Here is a 21,204-nt window from a genome sequence, read left to right as displayed (position 1 = left end):
CTGCCTCAGTCCTTCTTTCACATTTAGTCTCAATACTAGAGCATGGTACTCAGTGTTGTGATTTTCCTGCCCTGCCCTCCACAAGGATCCTGTTCTTTGTAGCATCAGTGTGCCTTCATAGCACAGGGGGAAAGGCAACCAGCAACCCCAGTTAGATTCATTCCATGAGCCAGGTTACACCAGAAAACAGATTTTATTCTCAGTATTTAGGTAAGACAAGGCATCTATTTCCTGACCAATATCCAGGGTAATGCAGTTAGGACATCATGACCCATACTACAGTGCTGGTCCCTAGTGTAGTTCAGCTGCTCTCCCCCAAGGTGAGCTTGTCAAACAAGTACTCTCCCATGCCATTTTCGGGCACTCCCAGGCGCCTGAGGTTGGTGAGGTGGTCTCCCAGCTGCTTGATGGCCTTCACCTGCTCCTCTAGGAAGTCCGACTCCAAGAAGTCACACAGCTGAAAGAAGAAAAAGGGAGTCATTCTAGCTCATCTAGAATTCCCTCTTTCCTTCTCTGTTCCTCCATGGCAGAGCCTGAAACCTTGATAGTTTTCTTCCCTCGGGCCCAGCACTATAAATAAAAGCTTGGATTCTTGCAGGAGGCAGCTTTGCCAGATGACATCATGGTCAATAGCCCCTCCCACACACACACACACAGGGTGCCCATGCAGAAGCAGTTTGTTCTGGCACCAACACAAGATGCCCCAGGGAAGGAGAGGTTATATAGAGTTGCTCACATAGTACACACCATTGAGAACAGTAGGAAGTTAGCTGCAGAATAAACCCTCTTCCATTTCCCATCCCATCATTACCCCATCCCTAACCCCTCAGCCTATGCACTGAAGTTAGTTATCTAACAGTGCTGGTCCAGACAGAACCCATTTTATATGGGTTGATAGTGGCAGAACACAACTCACATGGGGGTCATTCTTCTCTGTAGCCAGCTTGTGCAGGTCCAGCAGGGCCTGGTTCACTGTCTTCTCCAGCTGCAGGGCACACTGCAGGGCCTCCAGGCTGTTCCCCCACTCATCCTGCTCTGGCTTCTGTGAAGATGAACCAGGAAGAGAACCAGACACTCTGCTCACTGGCAAGCTGCAGTTTTGCATCTGAAGTAGCTTTTCACCTATGCCAATAACAGCACCATTCATCCCAGTTTTTAGGGTTCTATAATTATGAATTGAAGTCATTGCTTGTGACAAGATGGAGTAAATGTCCTGCTCACAGCTAAGCAAGCCCTTCTACACTTAGTGCAGAAGCCCACCCATGCTTGCATGGGCTCTTTAACAAAGATAATGCTCTTGAAACATGCAGCTGTTCCTAGTTTAGATAGGAATGACTTCATTAGGCATAAGAGATCTCCCAAAAAAGCCTCCTTGCTTTCCCTTGAGGAAGGGCATTCAAACTCCAACAGCACACATGGAGATAGCAATCTAAAGTGCCCTCCCAACAACACCCCCCCTTTATTGCACACCTTGATGTCCTGCAGGACAATGCGGCCCCCTCGCTTATTCTGGTAGGTCAGAAACTTCTCCGCATGCTCCCTCTCCTCATGGGACTGCTCCTTCAGGAACTGGGTCATGTGCCTCAGGGCCACATCATCACGGTCAAAGTAGGAGGACTGAGGAGAAATAGAGGAGCACAGTTGAGGTAGTGATACTTCTAGCTAATGGCAGCATACAGTAAGTCTTCAAGCTTAACAAGAATGCTGACTGCTCATATGAACAAGTTTCACCATCTTCCCACAAGGAGATGACAACAATAGCTATTAGAGTCAGGCTTATAAGTGCCCCTAGTAACAAGCCAACAGGACCAGAAATAGTCTTACTTTCTCCCTACTCACCAGTATCGCCCATTGGGAAGGCAGAACACACAACTAGAGGGCTTTTTTTTGTAAGAGGCAATAGCAGAAAAGCCCTTATCTGAATTTAAATGAATTGGTTAAAAAACAAACCCCACCCTTCCACCACCACCACCCCCAGCACATCTCTTATATTACACTCACCATGGACAAGTAAACATAGCTGGCATACAGCTCCAGGTTTACTATCTTGTTGATAGCAGCCTCACATTCAGCCTGGAAATATTGGCGCACCTGGGACTCCATTCTTCTATTTAGAAGACTTAGCACAAAAGGCACTCAAAGACCTTCCAAAGCTACTAAACAGAGCTCACAGAAAGACCATGAGCCTTCTTCTTCACAGGTAGTAATAAAGCTGTCCAGAGCAGGGTGTGGGCGTGACTGACAGCTGCTGTCATCCAATAGAAATGTCTTTCTTTCATACAGCACCAGTCACCAATATCCACAGATGAGGGATGATTGAGCAGAAGGACAACCCTTGTTGCCCTATTACGTCTTGGGCAATGGGGGAGATTGACAGATTGTAATTAGATGAAAACCAGGAGTATTCACCAAATTAATCCAGCCTCCCACAAGCCCTTGAGACACAGAGAAGGTGGCAAATGGAAGGGCTCATTGTATATCCTTTCCCATGGGGTCTGTAGGTCAATGTTTCTCTAACATATTAAACCTGGGGAACCTTGGTCATTTTCTTCCAGTATTCAGAAGGCTCTGAGACAACTGATGAAAATTCTATGAAAGAAATGCAAACTCTCTCATTTGAAGACATGTTGGAACTATTCAGTCTGGAGAAGAGATGGAAAAAGAGGGGATGTGAGCAAGACATACAAATTAAAGAATGTATGTAGACTTTAAATTGGGTGCTCTCTTTTACCAGTAGAAGAGAATAAGGCTTTTTAAAAAGGATAAAAGGAAAAGCTTCTCAACGCAACACATATGTATCCTGTGGAGCTCACCGCGGGAAGATGCAGGATTGAGTGCAAGAGCTTAAAATGATTTTGAATAAAATGTTAAATGGGTCTATGACTGACAATGTGCAGTTTCATTACATCAGGTAAAACATGGCTGCATAGGGGAGATGGCCTCTCATGCTTTAGTGCATGTACCAGCTGCCAAGGTCAAAAGTTATAGAGTTGATTGGCTCATGCCTTTTTATTTCAAGAAATAGAAAACTGCAGAATTAGTCCCCATGTTCCACTCAGAACTCTGAGTAAACATATCCAATAAGACAAGTAGTATATTATGCCGTTAGGTGTAATCTAAGCATGGTGTATTGCTGGACACTTCCCTCAGGAAGGGAGAGAGATTGTTGGGGCCCAAATTTTACAGGCGCTCATGCAACCTAATGCAGATCAGTTTTTAATTCCTGTTAGCGGTGCAATAGACTTTGGCCCTCCCAGAAGTAGTTTGGCTAATAGGAAGAAAACTTCTCTTGGTACTGTATTAATTTGGGACCTCAAAGATCTGGGTTTAATTCCCTGCTCTGCTCCAGGCTTCCATGGGTAAGTCACTTAATCTTTCGGGGTCCCCCTGTAAAATGGGGATTATGCACTTTCCTGGGGGTGTTCTGAGGATTCAAACTGAAGGCATAGCTACTGTGAGAGGAGCCAAGTAAGTATCTTAGATGGGGGCGGGATTATATGGCTTTAGTTCTGTTCAGCAATGTTCTGTGGCTTCCTTTCTGTTTCCCTCCCCTTGGAAACCCTAGAAATATTGCAAGAGTTGGGACAGAATGCACAGTTCATGGGGGAAGCTGCAGGCAAAGTCTGCACTAGCTCACTTTATTTGTCCAACTGATTACAATTGTGTATATATAAACTCAACTATATAGTGTCCATCACTGCATGGTTTGGAAAATCTAATGCTTCAGTTGCAGTGTAGATTTTTTTTTGAGCAAATGCATTTAAGTTCTTTCTCTTGCTCATTGAAGACATCATTTAATCTCTCTATACCTCATCTAATACTCAGTACAATTTCTATTTTATCTCCCTGAGAATGGAGGTTAGAGGAACAATGAGTTTGTAAAGTGCTTTGGGAGCTAAAGAGAATATATGCTAGTGAGGTGAAAAGCAGTAAATAATAATTACATGGCAGAACTCAGTTTTTCCATATTCGGCTTGCCACTAAGATGATTCTTTTATCTCAGCTCCATTGGCTAGAATATAATCAGTGAATACAAAGATTAGTCAAGTCTACTGCATCACCTAGAATAGATGCCTTTTTATAAATGCCACCTTTAGGTATCCTAGATTTTTGCTATAGGTAGATGATACCTATGGGGAAGAACTGGTGATGTTTTCTATCCCATGTCCCTGTTAAAGCAACAGTGATTCAGTTAAACCTGGCAGGGTCCAGTGGTTCCCAAACTTTTTGGCATCACAGACCCTTTTGATTTTTGAGAAACCCTCACGCCCCCACCCCACCTCACCCCTTAGCAGCAAAACTTGTTGAGCAAAAAAAAAAGGAACTGACTGGGGCCAAAAAACAAAAATAGCAATACAGCTTGGGGAGGAGGGGGAAATTGATGCGGGGGGGGGAGTTGGGTTGCCTCGCACCCCCCCCCCTGGAATTTCTTCATGCCCCCCAGAGGGGCATGCCCCTCAGTTTGGGAACCCATCCTCCATCCTTTGGAATATGATGACTATTGGAACATGAGCACGACATATTGTTATTGACTGAAACATGAGTCAGACTTTTCTATTGTCATCTTGTGTTTGCTTCTACATAGTAAACCAGGAAACATGAAGACCCAGGAATATGTACCACCGAACATAGATTTCTCATATTCAGATGTAATTTTGGGAGTGGGGGATTAGACACAGCAGTTCCTTGAACAGTAATGATGCAACAAAGTTGGTCAAATGGATTTATTCACCCCTTTTTCTGGTTTCAGGTCAGCTCTGTTTGTGTCCCTGAGGGTCTTATACACTACAGCATGCATCCAGGTTCACATTTCAGCCAGTGCTTCAGACTGTTAGGTATAGGCCTATTTCTGTTTTTGAACTGAATTTCAAGTTCATCCCTAAACCAGTTTCAACCCCTAAAACAAGCCCTAATTAATGCAATCATGCTAGAACCCAATTTGCATGACACACAACTCAGGTTTGCTGAATGTTCCACCAGTCTGCAAGCTCTTTGCTAAGTCTAAGGGCTGTGAAGAAACTGAAAACCTCACTGTTTTAGCTGGTTGGGAATCTTATTCCAATATTTAATTGTGCTCTCGGTAAATCAGACAGCTGAATTGGCTTGCACCAAAGACTAAAGAAAGTCCAGAGGATCAGCTACAAAGTTCAAAATCACATTTCCTTTGCCAGTTTCATCACAGATACTGGGGAAATCTCTTTATCTTAACATGATAGAATTTCAAGCACATGAAAGAGTAATTTAGAGGCTTCAGACTGTCAAGTGTGTAAATTCCTTCATTTTCCTCTCCCCTTCCGCCTCCCCTCCCCCCAATCTATCCCTTATGTTGGCAAAACTGTCATCTCTAAATTGTATTGTTTTGTTTTTAGAAAACTTTCACCGTTTTCCCCCCAGTTTAGGGACACCTATTGAATTTCCTTCAAATACAGAGTCAGGCAAGATTTACTAGGAAGCATTACATTGTGGAAACATGGTTAGCATTAAGACTAATTAGATTTTAATACTTCAGCCTTTGATGGACAGGGTCAGTCCTTTGATCTTGTTAGCTTTTAAAAAGATTATGGGAATGAAATTTCCCGCTCCTACCCCTTCCCCCACAGTATGTGTTGCAGCCCTGCACTAGATATCACCCCTCGCGCTTCTTTAAACATAATGTAATGATACATTTATGTAGATAAAGTTTGGAGACATTGTGCTATTTTCTAAAGTACAAAATCACCCATCACTTTTAATTTTAGGGGTGTAATTGTGCTGACTTTGAATATCAAAAGAGCAGCTGTGGTTGCTAGATGGTGCCCCGCCTCCCAATACAATTAGAATAAATACATAATTGTCCAATTTTTGGTGTTCTCAGAATTGTCCAATTAAACAAGCACTCTCACTTCTAACTGGGCTGTGTTCTCAGGCTTTAACCCTCAGCTGCAGAGGAGAGTCGGTAAAGAAATAACAAGTGTTCTCCATATAAGCTTTTTTCCATAACTTTCTGCTCTTGTTTAGCCCAGAGACAACAGGAATCTAGAATGGCATGATTCCATTCTACATCTAGAATGGCATGATTTTCCGCAAATGCTTTTAACAGAAAAGTTTTCCGTTAAAAGCATTTGCGGAAAAGAGCGTCTAGATTGGCACGGACTCTTTTCCGCAAAAGCCTCTTTCTAATGTATTAGTTCTGCAGCTGCTTTTGCGGAAAAACTTGCCAGTCTAGACACAGCCCAGGTAAAGAGCCCCTCTCTCACCAGGGCAACACTTTTGCTTCCAGCCCAAGGCAAAAGCAGAGAGGCAGGAAAATAAACAATAATGTTGCTGTGAACATGCCATGAAATGGCTCTGGGGCGCTGACAGATTTGCTGAGCCCCTGGGTAAAGGATTGGGGGCCCCAGCTCCGTGTTCCCAGAAGACCCAGGGCCTCAGGCAGAAAGGGCAGGGCAGTTAGCCCTCAGCACTGCCCATAGCACACCCAGCCTGCCTTCACAGCTGCCCAGAGTGTGCCAGATGGTGCTAAGGAGGCTATTTAAAAGGACTGGGACTCCTGCTACCATGGTACTTATGGTAGAGGTGGCTGTGAGTCTCAGGTCCTTTTGAATCGCTGTGCCGAGGGCTCTGGAATAAATTGCTGAGCAAGGTTGTGGAATTTCCATCTTAAAACTCTCCAATGAGCAGGTTAGACAAACATCTGTTATGGATGATCTAGATGGCACTTGGTCCTGCCATGAGGGCAGGGGACTGGACTAGACTTCTCAAGGTCCCTTCCAGTCCCATGATTTTAAAGACCTTACACTCTCGTAGCCAGGATTTGGTCTGTCCTCTGCAGTTTCAGCAGAATAAGTTCTCATGACAGCTCCTAACCATTAAAGAATTGCCCTGTGTCATCAGGGCAGAAGCCGATGGCTGAAGTATTCTGTATCTATAGCTGATAAGTATGTTTGAGTGTCTGTAGTATTCCTGTGAGGGACCCTTGCAGGTGAAAGATACTAAGCAGAACTAATACATTAGAAAGAGGCTAATTCACCTGCCCCATAATAAACTCATTGCGGGCAGCGAGCTATCTGGACTCATGGTGCCCCGGCACTAAGAACATTCCTGGCCTGAGGCTCGGCTCCACCAAAACTCACCTGCTGCTGGTGCCAACCTTCGCTCTTTGCCTCCTGCATGCCCCAGCCCACAGATGATTTAAAATGCCCCTGAGGCAAGGGTGCCATTTCGGGAGGGAAAGGGCGGGCAGCAGCCATGTGTATTGGGATGCTGCTTGTAGGGTTGCCAGGTGTCCGGTTTTGAACTGGACAGTCTGGTATTTGAGGGTTCTGTTCGGGAAACAAATTGACAAAATACCGAAGTGTAAAGAGGCCGGTATTTTCTAATGAGGTAAGTTTTACTAGTATTAGGAGTATCAGTATGTAGTTGCGTACTGCCTGGCTGGTAGACATGCTCATGCGGCGTGAGTGTGTCTACCAGCCAGGCAGTATGCAACTAGGTGGAGGTGGGGGCCAGAGCAGGAGGGAATCCCCTGGGCCAGACTCGCTTCTACTTCACCAAGACCGTGCGCAGGACGGGCAGCGCCCCAGGATCTGCCTGCACCCTGGTCAGTCCCACTCCCCGCCAGCCGATTCTCTCCCCCCACTTCCCCCCACCAGCCCTGCTCCCCCTGAACCCCTCCTGACCAGCCCTGCTTCCTGCCAGCCCGTACCCCCTGATCTCCCCTGGTCAGCCCCACTCCCCCCGACTCTCTCCCTCCCCCCGCCAGCCCTGCTTCTCACTGGCCAGTTCTCCCCCCACATCCCCCGGCCAGCCCCGCTGTCCCTGACCTCCCCCCTGCCAGCCCTGCTTCCTGCCAGCCAGCCCCCCCATATCTCCCAGCCGACCCCCCCCCATTTGAGATCAAGTGTGTCCGGTATTTTTTTTGAAGGCCCCTAGTAACCCTAGCCGCTTGCTTTTCTTCCCATTCCCCTATCCAGGAGCAAGGGGATAGTCCATGGCTTGTGTGCTTGTCTTTCACTCCTGGCTGGTGAAGGGGCAGAGGAGTCAATCTACGGACTTTCCCCTCGCTCCCTGATAGTCAGGGGAGCGGGAAGAAAAGGAAGCCACATCCCGGTGCTGCTGCCCCCACGGCCCTCCTGAAATAGCTTCCTTGTCAGGAGGGGAGGGGCCACTGCCCCCACCAGCAGCACAGCGGAGTTAGGGGGCTTCCCGCCACTCACTCCCCGTGGCTGCTGCCAGCACGTGTGTCCTGCAGCCTGAGGAGGGGGAGGGGTCTCCGCGGGCTGCTCCAGCTGCTTGAGCAGTGCACACCACAGAGACACCGCCTTCCCCTCCCCCTCTCACCGTGCTGTGCTGCCAGTGGTGGTGGCGGCGGCAGGCCCAGAGGATGGATGAGGGGGAGGACAAGGGGACTGGAGGAGCGTGTGAGGTAGCAGGAGGACAGCAGCACCTCGAGCCCCCACACCTGCAGGAGCCATTTCCAGGCAGGGGTGCCCCCAGGTAAGTGTGACACCCCCACCCACACACCATTGTGCACCCCACTTCCTCCAAAGCCTGCGCCTCTCCAGCCCCCAAACTCCCTCCCAGAGCCTGCTCCCAGGACCCCCCACCTGCTGCCCCAGACCAGCCCCAGCCCCCACATTCCCTTCCAGAGCCTGCACCCCAGATCCCCACCTGCACCCAAGCCCCCCAGACCCACTCCTCTTACCCCTCCTGTACCCAAAGTCCCTTCCAGAGCCTGCAGTCCCTCCTGTATCTCAATCCTCTGCTTGCACCTGGCAAACTCCCTCCTAGAGCTCACAGCCCCCTCCCTATCCAAACTCCCTCTGAGAGCCTTAGGCTATGGCTACACTATAGCCTTCTTGTGGAAAAGCTTATGCAAATGAAGCTTGATGTGGAATATTGCCATGCTTCATTTGCATAATTAATTAAGAACCATTTTTGTGCAAGAGGCTTTTGTGCAAAATGGCTACTCATTAATTATGCAAATGAAGTGTGGCAATATTCCATGCCGAGCTTCATTTGCATAAGCTTTTCCACAAGAAGGCTACAGTGTAGACTTAGCCTTAGGAGGGGGAGGGAGTAGGAGAGGAGTGTGGGCTTTGGGCATTCTGGGCACCAAAATATTTCTGCAAACCTGCCAGCCCTGCTCCCCCTTCATTCATTCCATACTACATGTCAAGCCTTTCTGGGATGGGGCAATGACTGATGTGTAATAAGCAGCAGACGGTATAGGCACTGTAAACAGGGTCTGTGCAATCTGGCAGCTTTCACATTTCTACTAGGGTGGTAGTGTAGACATACCCCTAGAGTTCTAGGGCCTGAGTTTCAGAGATGCTGAGCACGTGTAGCTCCTGTTGCCTGCAAGGCCATGGGCATTGCTCAGCACTTCTTAAAGTCAGACTTATGGTCTTACCCAGTTATGGCTTGTTTAGATCTATTTCCTTTCAAGCAAATACTGACCATAGGCCTGCAGGAAGAAAACCTGGGTAAGCAGAGTGTGACGGGGCAGAACGCCTCTGCCCCGCCGAGGCGAACCCGCCCGCACGGAGCCGGTGGTGGCGCTTGCGCTGCTCGGCGCTGCCGGGGAGAAGCGGCGGGTTTGCACGGCTTGCACGGTCGCCGCTGGGCAGGGCACCATCGGGCGCGGTGGTAGCCCCGACATCCGACGGAATGACGTCAGGGAGGAGGCACCGGGGACGCACCAAGGGGGAGGAGCAGCGCGGGGGGATGACGTAGGAGGGCGGCGGGTAGTTTAAAAGGACAGCGGGAAGCTGCAGTGAGGGGGGGGGAAGAGAGGCCCAGAGTCAGGGTCAGAGGCAGAGGCAGAGGCAGGCGCAAGTGCCACAGCAGCAGTTGCTGTGGCGGGTTGGGAGTAGGAAGCAGCCCAGGGCAGGGACTGGAGTTGGCCCGGCGAGCCGGAGGGTTTCGAGGTTAGATTCCCCCGCCGGCTGAGTAGGTCCGGCCGGACCTGCTCTTAGGGCCCTGGGCTGGGGCCTGTGAGTGAGGGTGGGCCCGGGCCCCCCTACTCCCTCCCCCGGCTGAGAACCACCGGGAGGCATCGAGGGCGTGGCCGCGGCAGAAGCGCGCACTATGCTCCCAAGCGGCGAATCCGCCATCTAGGACCCTAATGTAGAGGGCAGGAGGGTGAGCCTTTCACCGTCGGAGACGGGATTTGAGGGGGGGGTCGTACCCCGACAACTGGACCCGGGAGGTACGCCTCCCCACACAGAGTATGAGGCACAAGGAGAAACTCACAGCTTTTAAAATCTAAAATTGCTCGTTAGATTAAGGACAAAACCAGAGTGGATAAGTGGCCATGAGCAACTGAGAACTCTGAGCTGTAGCCATTGCAGTATCTTACAAGATTTAAAGACTGGCCCAGGGACAATTTAGGTTCCCAAACTTCAGTTGAAATCCTGCATGTCATAGATGTGAGGAGCTTGAATTCCATTGAGGATCTCGCCCTCAACATACAGAACAAAGACATGGGAGTTACAAAGCTAAATCTGCCTATTGTATTAATTTAGCTGGAATAGATGGGCTCAGGGGGTCAAACCCAATCACTGTCCAACATTCAGAAGCTTTCAACAAGGTTTGGGTTTGGTATACAGCTACTTCAGCCTGCGTAGCACCCTGACAAACATCTGTGTAACCATATACTAACAATGCAGAAAAGACAGAAAAATGGTTCAAACATTTGAGAGGTAAAATACTAAGGCAGGTTTTATGTTAACACCTTTATTCTCTTTCTCACCAGCTAGAAGGTGAGGGAGTGTTTAGGAGGCAAAATCCCTTGATCGATTGTCTTTTAGATGGTACTTTACAAAGATCTTACAGCAATGTTGTAAAAATACATGGTTTTGGTTGGCTAAACTACACATTTATGACCCAGAAAGTAAAAAGGAAAGATATGGGAAAGAGAAATGAGGGGGCAGAGGGAGGAAGTCTCATGCGCCACTTGGTGTTTGGGAGTCAGGTGGAGCCAGTGAAGGTGGCAATATCATCAGGGTCCCTTTTTCTGGCTCAGCAAGGACAGCTCTCAGCATCAGATGACAAAGACTCAGTGGTGTTACAGGTTTCAGAGAGGTAGATGGGTTAGTCTGTTTCAGCAAAACTGAGGAGTCTAGTGGCACTAACAAATGTAATAGGGCTTAAGCTTTTGTGAGATATCACTCACTTCCTCAGATGCTTGAAGTAAAAGAAAAGCAGGGATAGAGAGGGGAGTGTAATTACAATGCTACTTAATTCAAGGAGGATGTGGGTCACCTCCAACAGTGCTGAGAAGGTGAGAGGACCTGAAGGGGAAATTACTTAGAGTAATGCGTGAGCCATTCCATGTCTCTATTCAGACCCCCTTCTGACTGTGTCAAATTTGCATACGAATTCCAGCTCAGTAGTTTCCTATTGCAGTCCATTTTCAAGGGGTTTTTTTGTTTTTTGCCCAAGAATGTCAACTTACAAGTCAGTAACTGTGTGTTCAGTGATGTTAAAGTGCTCCCCACTGGTTTTTGTATGTTGCTATTCTTGATGTCTGATTTGTGTCCATTTACTCTTTTGTGTAGAGACAGTCTGGTTTGGCCAATGTACATGGGGAGGGCTTTGCTGGCACATAAAAGCATTTATCACGTTAGCAGATGTGCAGGTGACCAAGTCATTGATGGTATAGCTGGTGTGGTTAGGTCCTGTGATGGTTTCACTAGGGTAGATGTTATGGACAGAGTTGGCAATGGGGTTTGTTGCAGGGATAAGTCCCTGGGTTCATGTTTCCATTGTAGAATTGTGAATATGTTACAGTGGATCCCATTTTCTGTCACTCAGTATTTGTTGCACTTCTGCATCTCTCCCTGATTTTGAAGTATTTTGAGGACCCCCAAAGGGCAAAACAGTCCATCCCCTCACTATTTTATCCACCAATTAAGCCTAATTTCTGATACACCAATTTTGATGCATCAATTTCTAGCCCTACACTTTTGTTTACCAGGTACAACACAATTCTGGAATTACGTTAGTAGACTGAGACTAATATTGTGACATTTCATGTTTTCTCAAAGTTGAGCTAATAATTAAGGTAATCATGAAGACCCAATTACAACTACATATCATAGGAAGAGAGGAAAAACAGAAGTGCTCATTTGATTTGTATTTTTAAACATTCATTTTTGTTTGCTCTCTCAGCTGTCCACTCCTTTATACAGGGAAATTAGCTTTATTAATGCAGACAAGTTGCCAAGGATGGTAATGAAAGGAACAGCACCCAACACACCCTTTATGAATGAATGGCTTAACCTCTGCCTTTCTGGCAAGACAAGGATTATGCTGGTTTAAAGTCTCCAGACAATAAGGAGGACTGTGCTTGCCTTCACTTCAGGAGAGCTGGTCTCTGAGAAAGTGCATTGTGCTTGTCCTTAAAGAGAAAAGCAGATTGGCATTTTATTATGGGAAATGCTATGTGGTTTCTCAGGTGAAAGCAGATGAAAGGGACCTACGGAAAAATACATTCAGCTTTGAATTTTGCCAGCTTATTATGAGGCAGTCCATTTCATTTTGCTCTTTAATGTTTCTCTCCCCTCCCCCTTTTTTTTAAATCTGAGAACCAAATTGAGGGTTTAGCTAGAAAAATATGAAACAAAACAGAGCACACATTTGTTATAAATTTAAAAAACTGTTTCAAATAAGGAGACACTTGACAGATGTCCTGTGTATTCAACTACATGAAGAGGGCTGTGTCATTTTTGCAAAGAGCTACATTTGTCACTTTTTGCTCTCATTAAGTCTTTAAAATTAAAGTTTGTATAACTGTTTCCCCAGACCAACAGTTCATACAGCTAACAGTATACCCCCATGTTTTCTGTCAGACACTCAAAAGAGTGGAGCTATAGTCTACCTTAAGGCAAGCCAATTCTCGCTGGACTGTGACCCATTTCTGTACTCAGTCATACAAAAAAAGTAGGCAAGTCAATTGAGTATGTACAAATCAAGACATCCTCACCCGACATTACATTTTGAGGTTCAAACTTTAATGACTCATTTTCATTTCCACATCTGAAAAGAAAGCCCCAGCACTGGAGCACAGTTGGTCCTGCTGAAAAGCAAGGAACACAAGCTACTTTATGGGTGTGTGGTTCTGTGATTTCTTGCACAAAGTTTGGATTTTTATCTAAGCCTCTAAATTCTGCAACATGCAGGGCATCAGTTTGCCCATCCACTCCCAATTAATATATCCATTTTACAAAATCACAGCCCTAGAAAATCTCAGGGGTTCTGCAGTGTACTTGCACAGTGTGCCTTCCTAACCATACTTCAGCCTCATATTGGACCAGCTCACTAATATGCCATCATCCTGTCAGCAATGAGATGTTCAGTTTGCACATTAGTGCACAATGGTATTTGTTGCTATACCACCAGGTTAATTATAACAGCATGGCCAATCCTTGGCTGATACCTTCAGCCCCATTGCTTCCGGGGCTTTGACTGCCACCTGGTGGTCCTACAAAAAAGTGGGGCATGTACTATCAGAGAACAGCCTAAAAGTAAATGCGCCAGCCCCCTTTGCATCTTGTGCTGAGCAAATGGAACCCAGCACCCAGTGCAGCTTCAGGAACTAAAAGAGCAGGTGTGCATCATACCTGGACCACTGCAGAGGGTATGTAACATAAAATCAGTAGGCCTGAAATCTAGTGAGCCAGACTTTAGCTCAGTGAAACTGCAGGCAGGAAAAAGGCTTGGCTAAAGAGAAATAGGATAAGCCAGGTTAAGCATAAAGTACCAGGTACAGGTACCATGCACAGGCTGTAAGCAAATTCCAGAGGGGTTCTAGCAGAATGCCTCACTGAAAAACATCTTGGTCCCAACTACCTTCTCATAAATAAAGTACATACTGACCTAGGTTCAGGACTGGGTCGAAGTTGACATCACAATAGATAGTCAGTAGATAGATGAATAGTAAGTAAACCCACTTCTGCGAGGTAAGGGGCGGTAACCAGGTAACAGAGGGTGGCAGGCAACCTTATATGTCAGTGATGTGTGGCTTGTTTGTACCTATGTATAAAAATGCACCTCAAAGGGTGATCACTAGCTGACCATAGGGAGGAGGATGCGCTGTAAATCCAGGGCACTTAATGAGTGTTAGTCCATTGCCACGGCTTACATAAGGTGTAGCGGCACAGTGGCGAGTCTGTCTCCTGACAACTATTAGTGTATGTTGTTTGGCAATAAACCTGCTCGTGTGATTTCAATCCCTATCTGATTTGTGGTCTCTGAAGGCTCTCCGGGAGTCTGTCATGTTAATTAATTGTGCATGGTTAACACACTTAGACAGGGGAGCAAACCCATGAATGCACGCAGCCAAAAGTTTATCATCAACGGACTAGAGAAATGGCAGGAACCCAGCAGGACAAACCTCAAAACTTGACTGATGACAATTTGCTCAGGAAACTGGCTGTGTCCCATCTTACCTCCACACTGCTACTTAGATCAGACATTGGGCCTGTGGTGACAGGGCTGACCTATTTCCTGGTTTTAGGCTGTGGTGTTGATTTTGGAAAATACATCTCTTTTATTCCACTTCATAGTGAGTGTCCAAGTGGCCAGGGTCTCTATTGTTAGAGGCTGGAGACTGGCATGGGAGTAGTGATTGGGAGAGATTTTCTTCAGGCTTGTCATCTGCCATGTTGTGTTGTAACAGCTGCTGTGGCCTGCCATGACCCAAACTCTTGGGAGGGCACCTGGTAGTTGCAGTGAGGCAGCAGAGATTGTTTCCTCTAAAATCACCAAGATTTGAATGACACCGTCTCAGCTACTTTCCAGGCCTGCTGTTTTTACCCAGTTCTTAAGAGGAGGATTATTTTCGAGATTGTTATGGCTTTAGCAGGTGCTGTGCTTGCTGAATACAGAAAACCCCTTGTTTGAAAGTACAGCTCTGAATTTTATCAAGCATCTAGCCTTGGCAGTACCTTCATACAAACCAGGGCTAAATGATGAGCAAGTTTAATCTGCCAACCTTCAGAGCATACCACAAGGCACTGCTAAATGGGGAACTTGATCTATGTTTTGTCTTAACGAGCAGAAGTTGTTTCTTTATCTAATCACGTAACAGGTAACTACAGTGCCCTCAGGATTATCTTTGTAAATAAATAACATGAAAAATTCACTAAGAATTGCCCCTCAGCGGGTGGTTCATAAACAATCAAATGCACATTTCCTCATGTGAACAACTCTCCCAAGTGCCTGGCACTCTAGTTCCCTCTTGTGGAGTTGAGGGTCTAAACATCAACATTTTTTGCAGAATCTCTCCCCACTGTAAAAGTTAAGCTTCAATAGCAAAGTACCACAGCAGTCCTCTTGGAAAACATTGCTCCATTGTCACTTTAATAAAAAATGGCGTCTACAAGTAACAGCAGAAATTCTGATGCTTGTACTCCATTAACATTTGTGGTGTCCCAGGCAGGCAGGGATAGTACAAATACTGCTATCTTTTTTTAACTGACAAAGATTGATATTTGCAATTTAAAATGTCATCTTGGCCTATAATATTTACATTTTTTTATAACCAATACAGAAATTTCTGAAGAAATAATTTCATGTATGAGCTTGTTTGTGTCCTGAAATTTATGCTAAATGTTTCTCGGCTTGTTATAAACTGTATCATTTCCAGTGTGAATGCATTTTGTGAATCTCCCCCATTACTGATGGGTTCACATCAGTTCATATGCACAAACCCATTTGATTAACACTAAAACAGAACACCTGGGGGAAATATGAATAAGTACAAGCTGTGTGGATTAGGAAGGGACTGGAAATACCCACAGTTCCATCAAGAGGCAGTTAAGGTGATTCAATTAGATACTACCTCTTTGCTTTGATTTTTTTTTTATTCTGCCTGTCCCATTCCATCTCTCCCATGAGTTTTCACTGGACTATTGCCCCTCTCTCCCCATTACACCCTACAAGAGAGGCTGAGAAATTTGGGGAGGTGGGTGAGAAATTTGAACTCACTATAAAAATACCAAGGACCAGGCCCAATTTTGTTTTCGCTGTCTGTATATTCCATTGAAGTCCTTTTTAAAAATCTATCTTGCATGCTTCCTGCCTACATTCCAACACAGCTAACCCAACGTGCTCAGCAGCACAAACAACAAACATTAGAAGTTAAGGATAAAGTCTTACAGTTCACTTGAGCATGCAGTAGATGGCACTAACACTCCTTAATAAAACTGAGTTGCATGATGCCAAATGCCACAGGAACATGATTTCCATGAGGAACAAATATAGCTTGTTGATTCTTCAGTATGGTGTAGCTCTGGAAAGTTTAAATATGGTGAGTGGATGTGGGGACAAAAAAAAAGTTAGTTCCTCAGAGCTGTTCTAATAAATTCTAAGGAATAAACCAACAAGAATAATATCTCCTCTATTACAAAACTGGCAAATAAGCTATTGTGATTGTGAACAGCTTAAGTTTATACATGTTCTTTTCCACACTAGCACTCATTGGAAGATGTCTTTACAACTGCTATTGTTCATCACAAATATTAAGCACGCTATACTTTTTTCAACTTGTTCTGAAACAAAGAGTAAAAATGATTAAGGCTGCCAGCTACTATTAACCAAAAAAAAAAAATTCAGTTCTTCAATACAGAGCTAGCCCTGTGGTCCTTTCATGAGAATTAAGCTCATGCAAAAAATAATGCCAGTGCTCTTCAAAATTCATCCCTCCCCCCCAACATATTTGTCCCTTTTCCTGCGAGGAGGCAGGTCCTTATGAATCATCTTTGTGGAGATTGCTATTCGGAGTGTTGAGAAGGGGGAAAGAACAAGCATAGAATGTGAGGAGCAGTTCAGTGTAGCACCCACCCGTCAGTGACCTGGCATGCTGGACACATGGATTGCATCCTGGGTACGCTGATAGCAAGGAAGAGAGCAGGACTTGCAACAGAAAGAGGAGATCAGAAAACCAGACTTTGTGCTATAATTCCACAATGGTATCTCTCTATCCACCCCCAGGTTACACAGTTCTCACTGTGCTCCCCACCATGGTAACCCCAGTATACACAGGGACATCTCAACATCTCCTAATTAAAAAGGGGAAAAAATCACAGCCCCTGTCATTTCAGTAAAGGAGATTTTTTTTGTACATTATTAATTGTAACCATCCAGTAATAACATCTAGGAGTCATTGACTAGATCAAAGAAACATCTGCATAATGTGACATGGGACATCTTTTTGCAATAGAACTTAGGTCATAGAATCATAGAATTGGAAGAGACCCATTCTAGTACTTCACCAGCCTCCTAGCGAAATAGTTTTCCCTAATATCCAGCCTTGACCTCCCCCACTGCAACTTGAAAACATTGTTTCTTGTTGTGCCATGTCACTACTGAGAACAGCCTCCCTCCATCCTCTTTGGAACCTCCCTTTAGGAAGTTGAAGGCTGCTATCAAATACCTCACCTCCACACACACACTCTTCTCTTCTGCAGACTAAATGAACCCAGATCCCTCAGCCCCTCCTCGTAGGTCATGTGCTCCAGCCCCCTAATCATATTGGTTGCCCTACGCTGGACTCTCTCCAATGCACCCACATCCTTTCTGTAATGAGGGGCCCAGAACTAGACGCAGTACTCCAGATGTGGCCTCTCCAGTGCCAAATAAAGGGGAATAATAACTTCTCTAGATCTGCTGTCAATGCTCCACCTAATGCACCCTAATATGCCTTTAGCTTTCTTGGCTACAAGGACACACTGTTGACTCATATCCAGCTTCTCATCCACTGTAATCCCCAGATCCTTTTCTGCTGAACTGCTACTTAGCCAGTTGGTCCCCAGCCTGTAACAATGCTTGGGATTCTTTTGTTCCAAGTGCAGGAGTCGGCACTTGTCCTTGTTGATCCTCATCAGATTTCTTTTGGCCCAATCCTCGAATGTGTCTACGTCATTCTAGACCCTATCCCTACCCTCCAATGTATCTACCTCTCCCCCTACCTTAGTGTCATCTGCAAACTTGCTGAGGGTACAATCCATCCCCTCATCCAAGTCATTAATAAAGATGTTGAACAAAACTGGTCCAAGAACAGATCCTTGGGGTACTCCACTAGAAATCAACCACCAGCCTGACATTGAGCCGTTGACTACCCGTTGGGCCCGACCGTCTAACCAACTTTATGCTTTCACTTTCCTGATTACTCCCCTGCATTCTTGAACAATATATCTATACTCCTCCCTGCTCATCTATCCAAGTTTCCACTTCTTGTAAGCTTCCTTTTTGTGCTTAAATTCACCAAGGATTTCCCCGGTTAGCCAATCCTGTCTCCTACCATATTTGCTTCTCTTGCTGTGCATCGGGATGATTCGTTTCTGTGCCTTCAATAAGGCTTCTTTAAGATGCTGCCAGCTCCCCTGGACTCCTTCCCCCCACACTCATGTTAGCATCCCAGGGGATCATGCCCATCAGTTCTCTGAAGGAGTCAAAGTCGGCTTTTCTGAAGTCCAGGGTGTGTATTTTGCTGCTCTCCTTTCTTCCTTTTGTCAAGATCCTGAACTCATCCATCTCATGATCACTGCTTCCCAGGTTGCCACCCACCTCCACTTATCCTACTAGTTCCTCCCTGTTTGTGAGCAGCAGGTCAAGCTGTGCATGGTTCCTAGTTGGTTCCTTCAGCACTTATACAAGAAAGTTATTCCCAACATTCTTCAAAAACTTCCTGGATCATCTGTGTACTGTTGTATTGGTCGCCCAGCAGATGTCAGGGAGATTAAAGTCCCCCATGAGAACCAGGGCATGTGATCTGGGAGTCTCTCTTAGTTGTCTTGTCTACCTCATCTGGAAGTCTATAGCAGACAACAATCACAACTTCACCTCTACTGCTCCCGCCTCTAAGCTTAACTCAGAGACTCTCAGCACGGTTTTCTCCCTCCATATATTAGAACGCTCTGAGCAATCATACTGCTCTCTTAGGGTACATCTACACTACAGCATTATTTCAAAATATCTAATTTCAAAATAGTTATTTTGAAATAACACATCTAAACACAAAATGCATTTTGAAATAGCGTTTTGCTATTTTGAAATAGTACGTCCACACTGATTGGACGCTGAATCGCATTTAAGGGCAGCTGAAACCACTTCTGGTAGGGCATCAGGTCAGGAGTTATTTTGTGTGGCTGAGGATTACATGGGGGTTGTTCCTGGGCAGTACAGGGGTGCAGGGCAATGGCGGGGAAGGAGCACACTCAGCCACCCTGGCACCCCAGTGACTCTCAGTTTTGTGTGTCCCTCTGCAGGTGGTCAAGGCCATCAACAGAGTGCTGCTCCGCAGAGTCATCCGCCTCACTGATGTGGATGCGGTGATCAAGGGGTTTGGCAGCCTGAGCTTCCCCAACCGCGGGGGGCAATTGACAAGATACACATCCCCATCCGTGCCCCGGACCACCAGGCCTCCCTGAACATAAACCAGAAGGGATACTTTTCCATCATCCTGCAGGCTGTGTCTGACCACCGGGGCCACTTTGTGGACATTAACATGGGCTTGTCCAGCAAAGCACACGACGCCCGGGTGTACTGCAACTCCTGTGCCAGGACTTTCTTCCCCGAATGCCACATCAGGGTTGGGGACGTGGACATGCCTGTGTGCCTGGTGGGGGATGCAGCCTACCCCCTACAACTCTCACATGAAGCCCTACACAGGACACCTCAACCCTTCCCGATAGGCCTTTAATGCCAGGCTCGGCAGGGCCCGCTTCATGGTGGAGGGTGCCTTCAGCCAGCTGAAGTCCCGTTTTTAGATGCCTCCTCACCCGCCTGGACCTCTCCAAGCGGAATATTCCACATGTGGTGGCGGCGTGCTGTGTGCTGCACAATTTATGTGACAGGAAGGGGGAGGCTTTCCTGCCAGCCTGGATGGCAGAGGCCGAGCACTTGGTCAGCCTGTACATGCAGCCCCGCATGGCTGCCAGCCAGGAGGCCCATCGGGGGGCTCTCCATATCCGGGAGGCCCTGCAGGAGAGCTTCCACCCGGAGGAGGAGTGAAGTCTCCCTGGTCTGCCCCACTGGAGGCTTGTGCCTCATTCCACCCTCATGTCCTTCCACTGACCCCTCCCTAACCCCCCTTCCTGAGGTACAAAAAAGACACGTGTGGATGAAAACAAACTCTCTTTATTGAACAAAGCTGGGTTGGGGGGGAATGAGGGGAAGAAAGGGGAGGCATAAACCTAGAGGAGGGAGCTGGAAGGGGGAGGCAAGGGGAAAAAGAGGGAGAAGCTCAGAGTTGGGGGTCTTGCTGGCCCACCTGTCTCCCAGCACTGTGGGTGTGGGGGCCTTGGCATCCCGGGGGGGGGGGCGTATTGAGGCTAGGGCAGGTGGGGAGGAAGAAGCGGAAGGGGGAGCAGGAGTGGGAGGAGGAGCGGTAGCTGGGGAGGCAGCAGGGGTTGGAGCAGCAGGAGACAACAATCTGTGCACCAGGGTCTGCAGCTGGTCGCAGATTGCACAGCCCTGGGCAAGCAGCTCCCGCCAGCTCTCCCACCGGAGCTGCAGGTCTTCATGCATCCAGTAGTCCAGGGTGCGGTGCAGGCCCCGCAGTATCGCCAGGTGCTGCCGCTGGTACTCCTCCTGGTTATGGGTCAGCCTACTGAGTGCCCATGTGCGGGAGGATGTCTTGGGCGGAGTGGTGCGCCCTGCACTGGCTGCTGCTGCGGCTGTGGAAAAATAAAGGAAGTGGTCAGTTATCCCTGGGGAAACAGTGGGTGAAGCCCAGCCCCTCTCTGCAAGGCAAGGACGACAGGTCTCTGCACCATCGGAGCTGATGTGCTTGCACACAGGCCATGTTCAGGATGTCCTGCTATTCCCAGGATTGGGAGCTGGCCTGGGACTGCACCCATGCCTCTGCTCTGTATATAGTGTGTATGGTGGGGGGGAGATGTCCCCTGCCTCTGTGTAGAGGGGGCTTGTGGAGGGAGGGCGTCCTGCTGTGTCCCGCCCCGGGGTCAGGAGCATGTCATGTGCCTTCGTACATACACGCATGTGGATAACAGGCCAAGGCCCCTGTGTGGCAGCCAGCTGGGGCCACGTGCCTAGGGATGGCATGGCACATGCAGAGGTTGCTGCGTGAGCCGTGGCCAGCAAGGCCCACGCGAGCGGTCCCTGGTCTCCCTCCCCTCCCGCCCCCACATACGGGGACAGTGATGGCACTCACATGTTGGTGCCTCCCTAGCCTCAGACGACACCGGCGACAGGTCT

The 21,204-nt window shown here is 47.3% G+C and overlaps 1 protein-coding gene across 1 annotated transcript; it reads right to left on the bottom strand.

The window, feature by feature from the left end:
- Nucleotides 1-174: 174 nt before the first annotated feature.
- On the bottom strand, nucleotides 175-2,189 carry LOC102462424 (ferritin heavy chain A-like). The gene is made up of 4 exons (XM_006121108.4): nucleotides 2,002-2,189; nucleotides 1,471-1,617; nucleotides 917-1,042; nucleotides 175-457 (listed from the first exon to the last, which is right to left on the bottom strand). The coding sequence occupies exons 1-4, from the start codon at nucleotides 2,101-2,103 to the stop codon at nucleotides 302-304; spliced, it is 531 nt and encodes a 176-aa protein (XP_006121170.1). The 5' UTR covers nucleotides 2,104-2,189; the 3' UTR covers nucleotides 175-301.
- Between the last annotated feature and the right edge of the window lie 19,015 nt (nucleotides 2,190-21,204).

Source organism: Pelodiscus sinensis, chromosome 12 (assembly GCF_052426305.1).
Source record: "Pelodiscus sinensis isolate ZL-2025 chromosome 12, ASM5242630v1, whole genome shotgun sequence".
Classification (NCBI taxonomy): domain Eukaryota; kingdom Metazoa; phylum Chordata; order Testudines; family Trionychidae; genus Pelodiscus; species Pelodiscus sinensis.
This window is presented reverse-complemented; position numbering and strand designations above follow the sequence as displayed.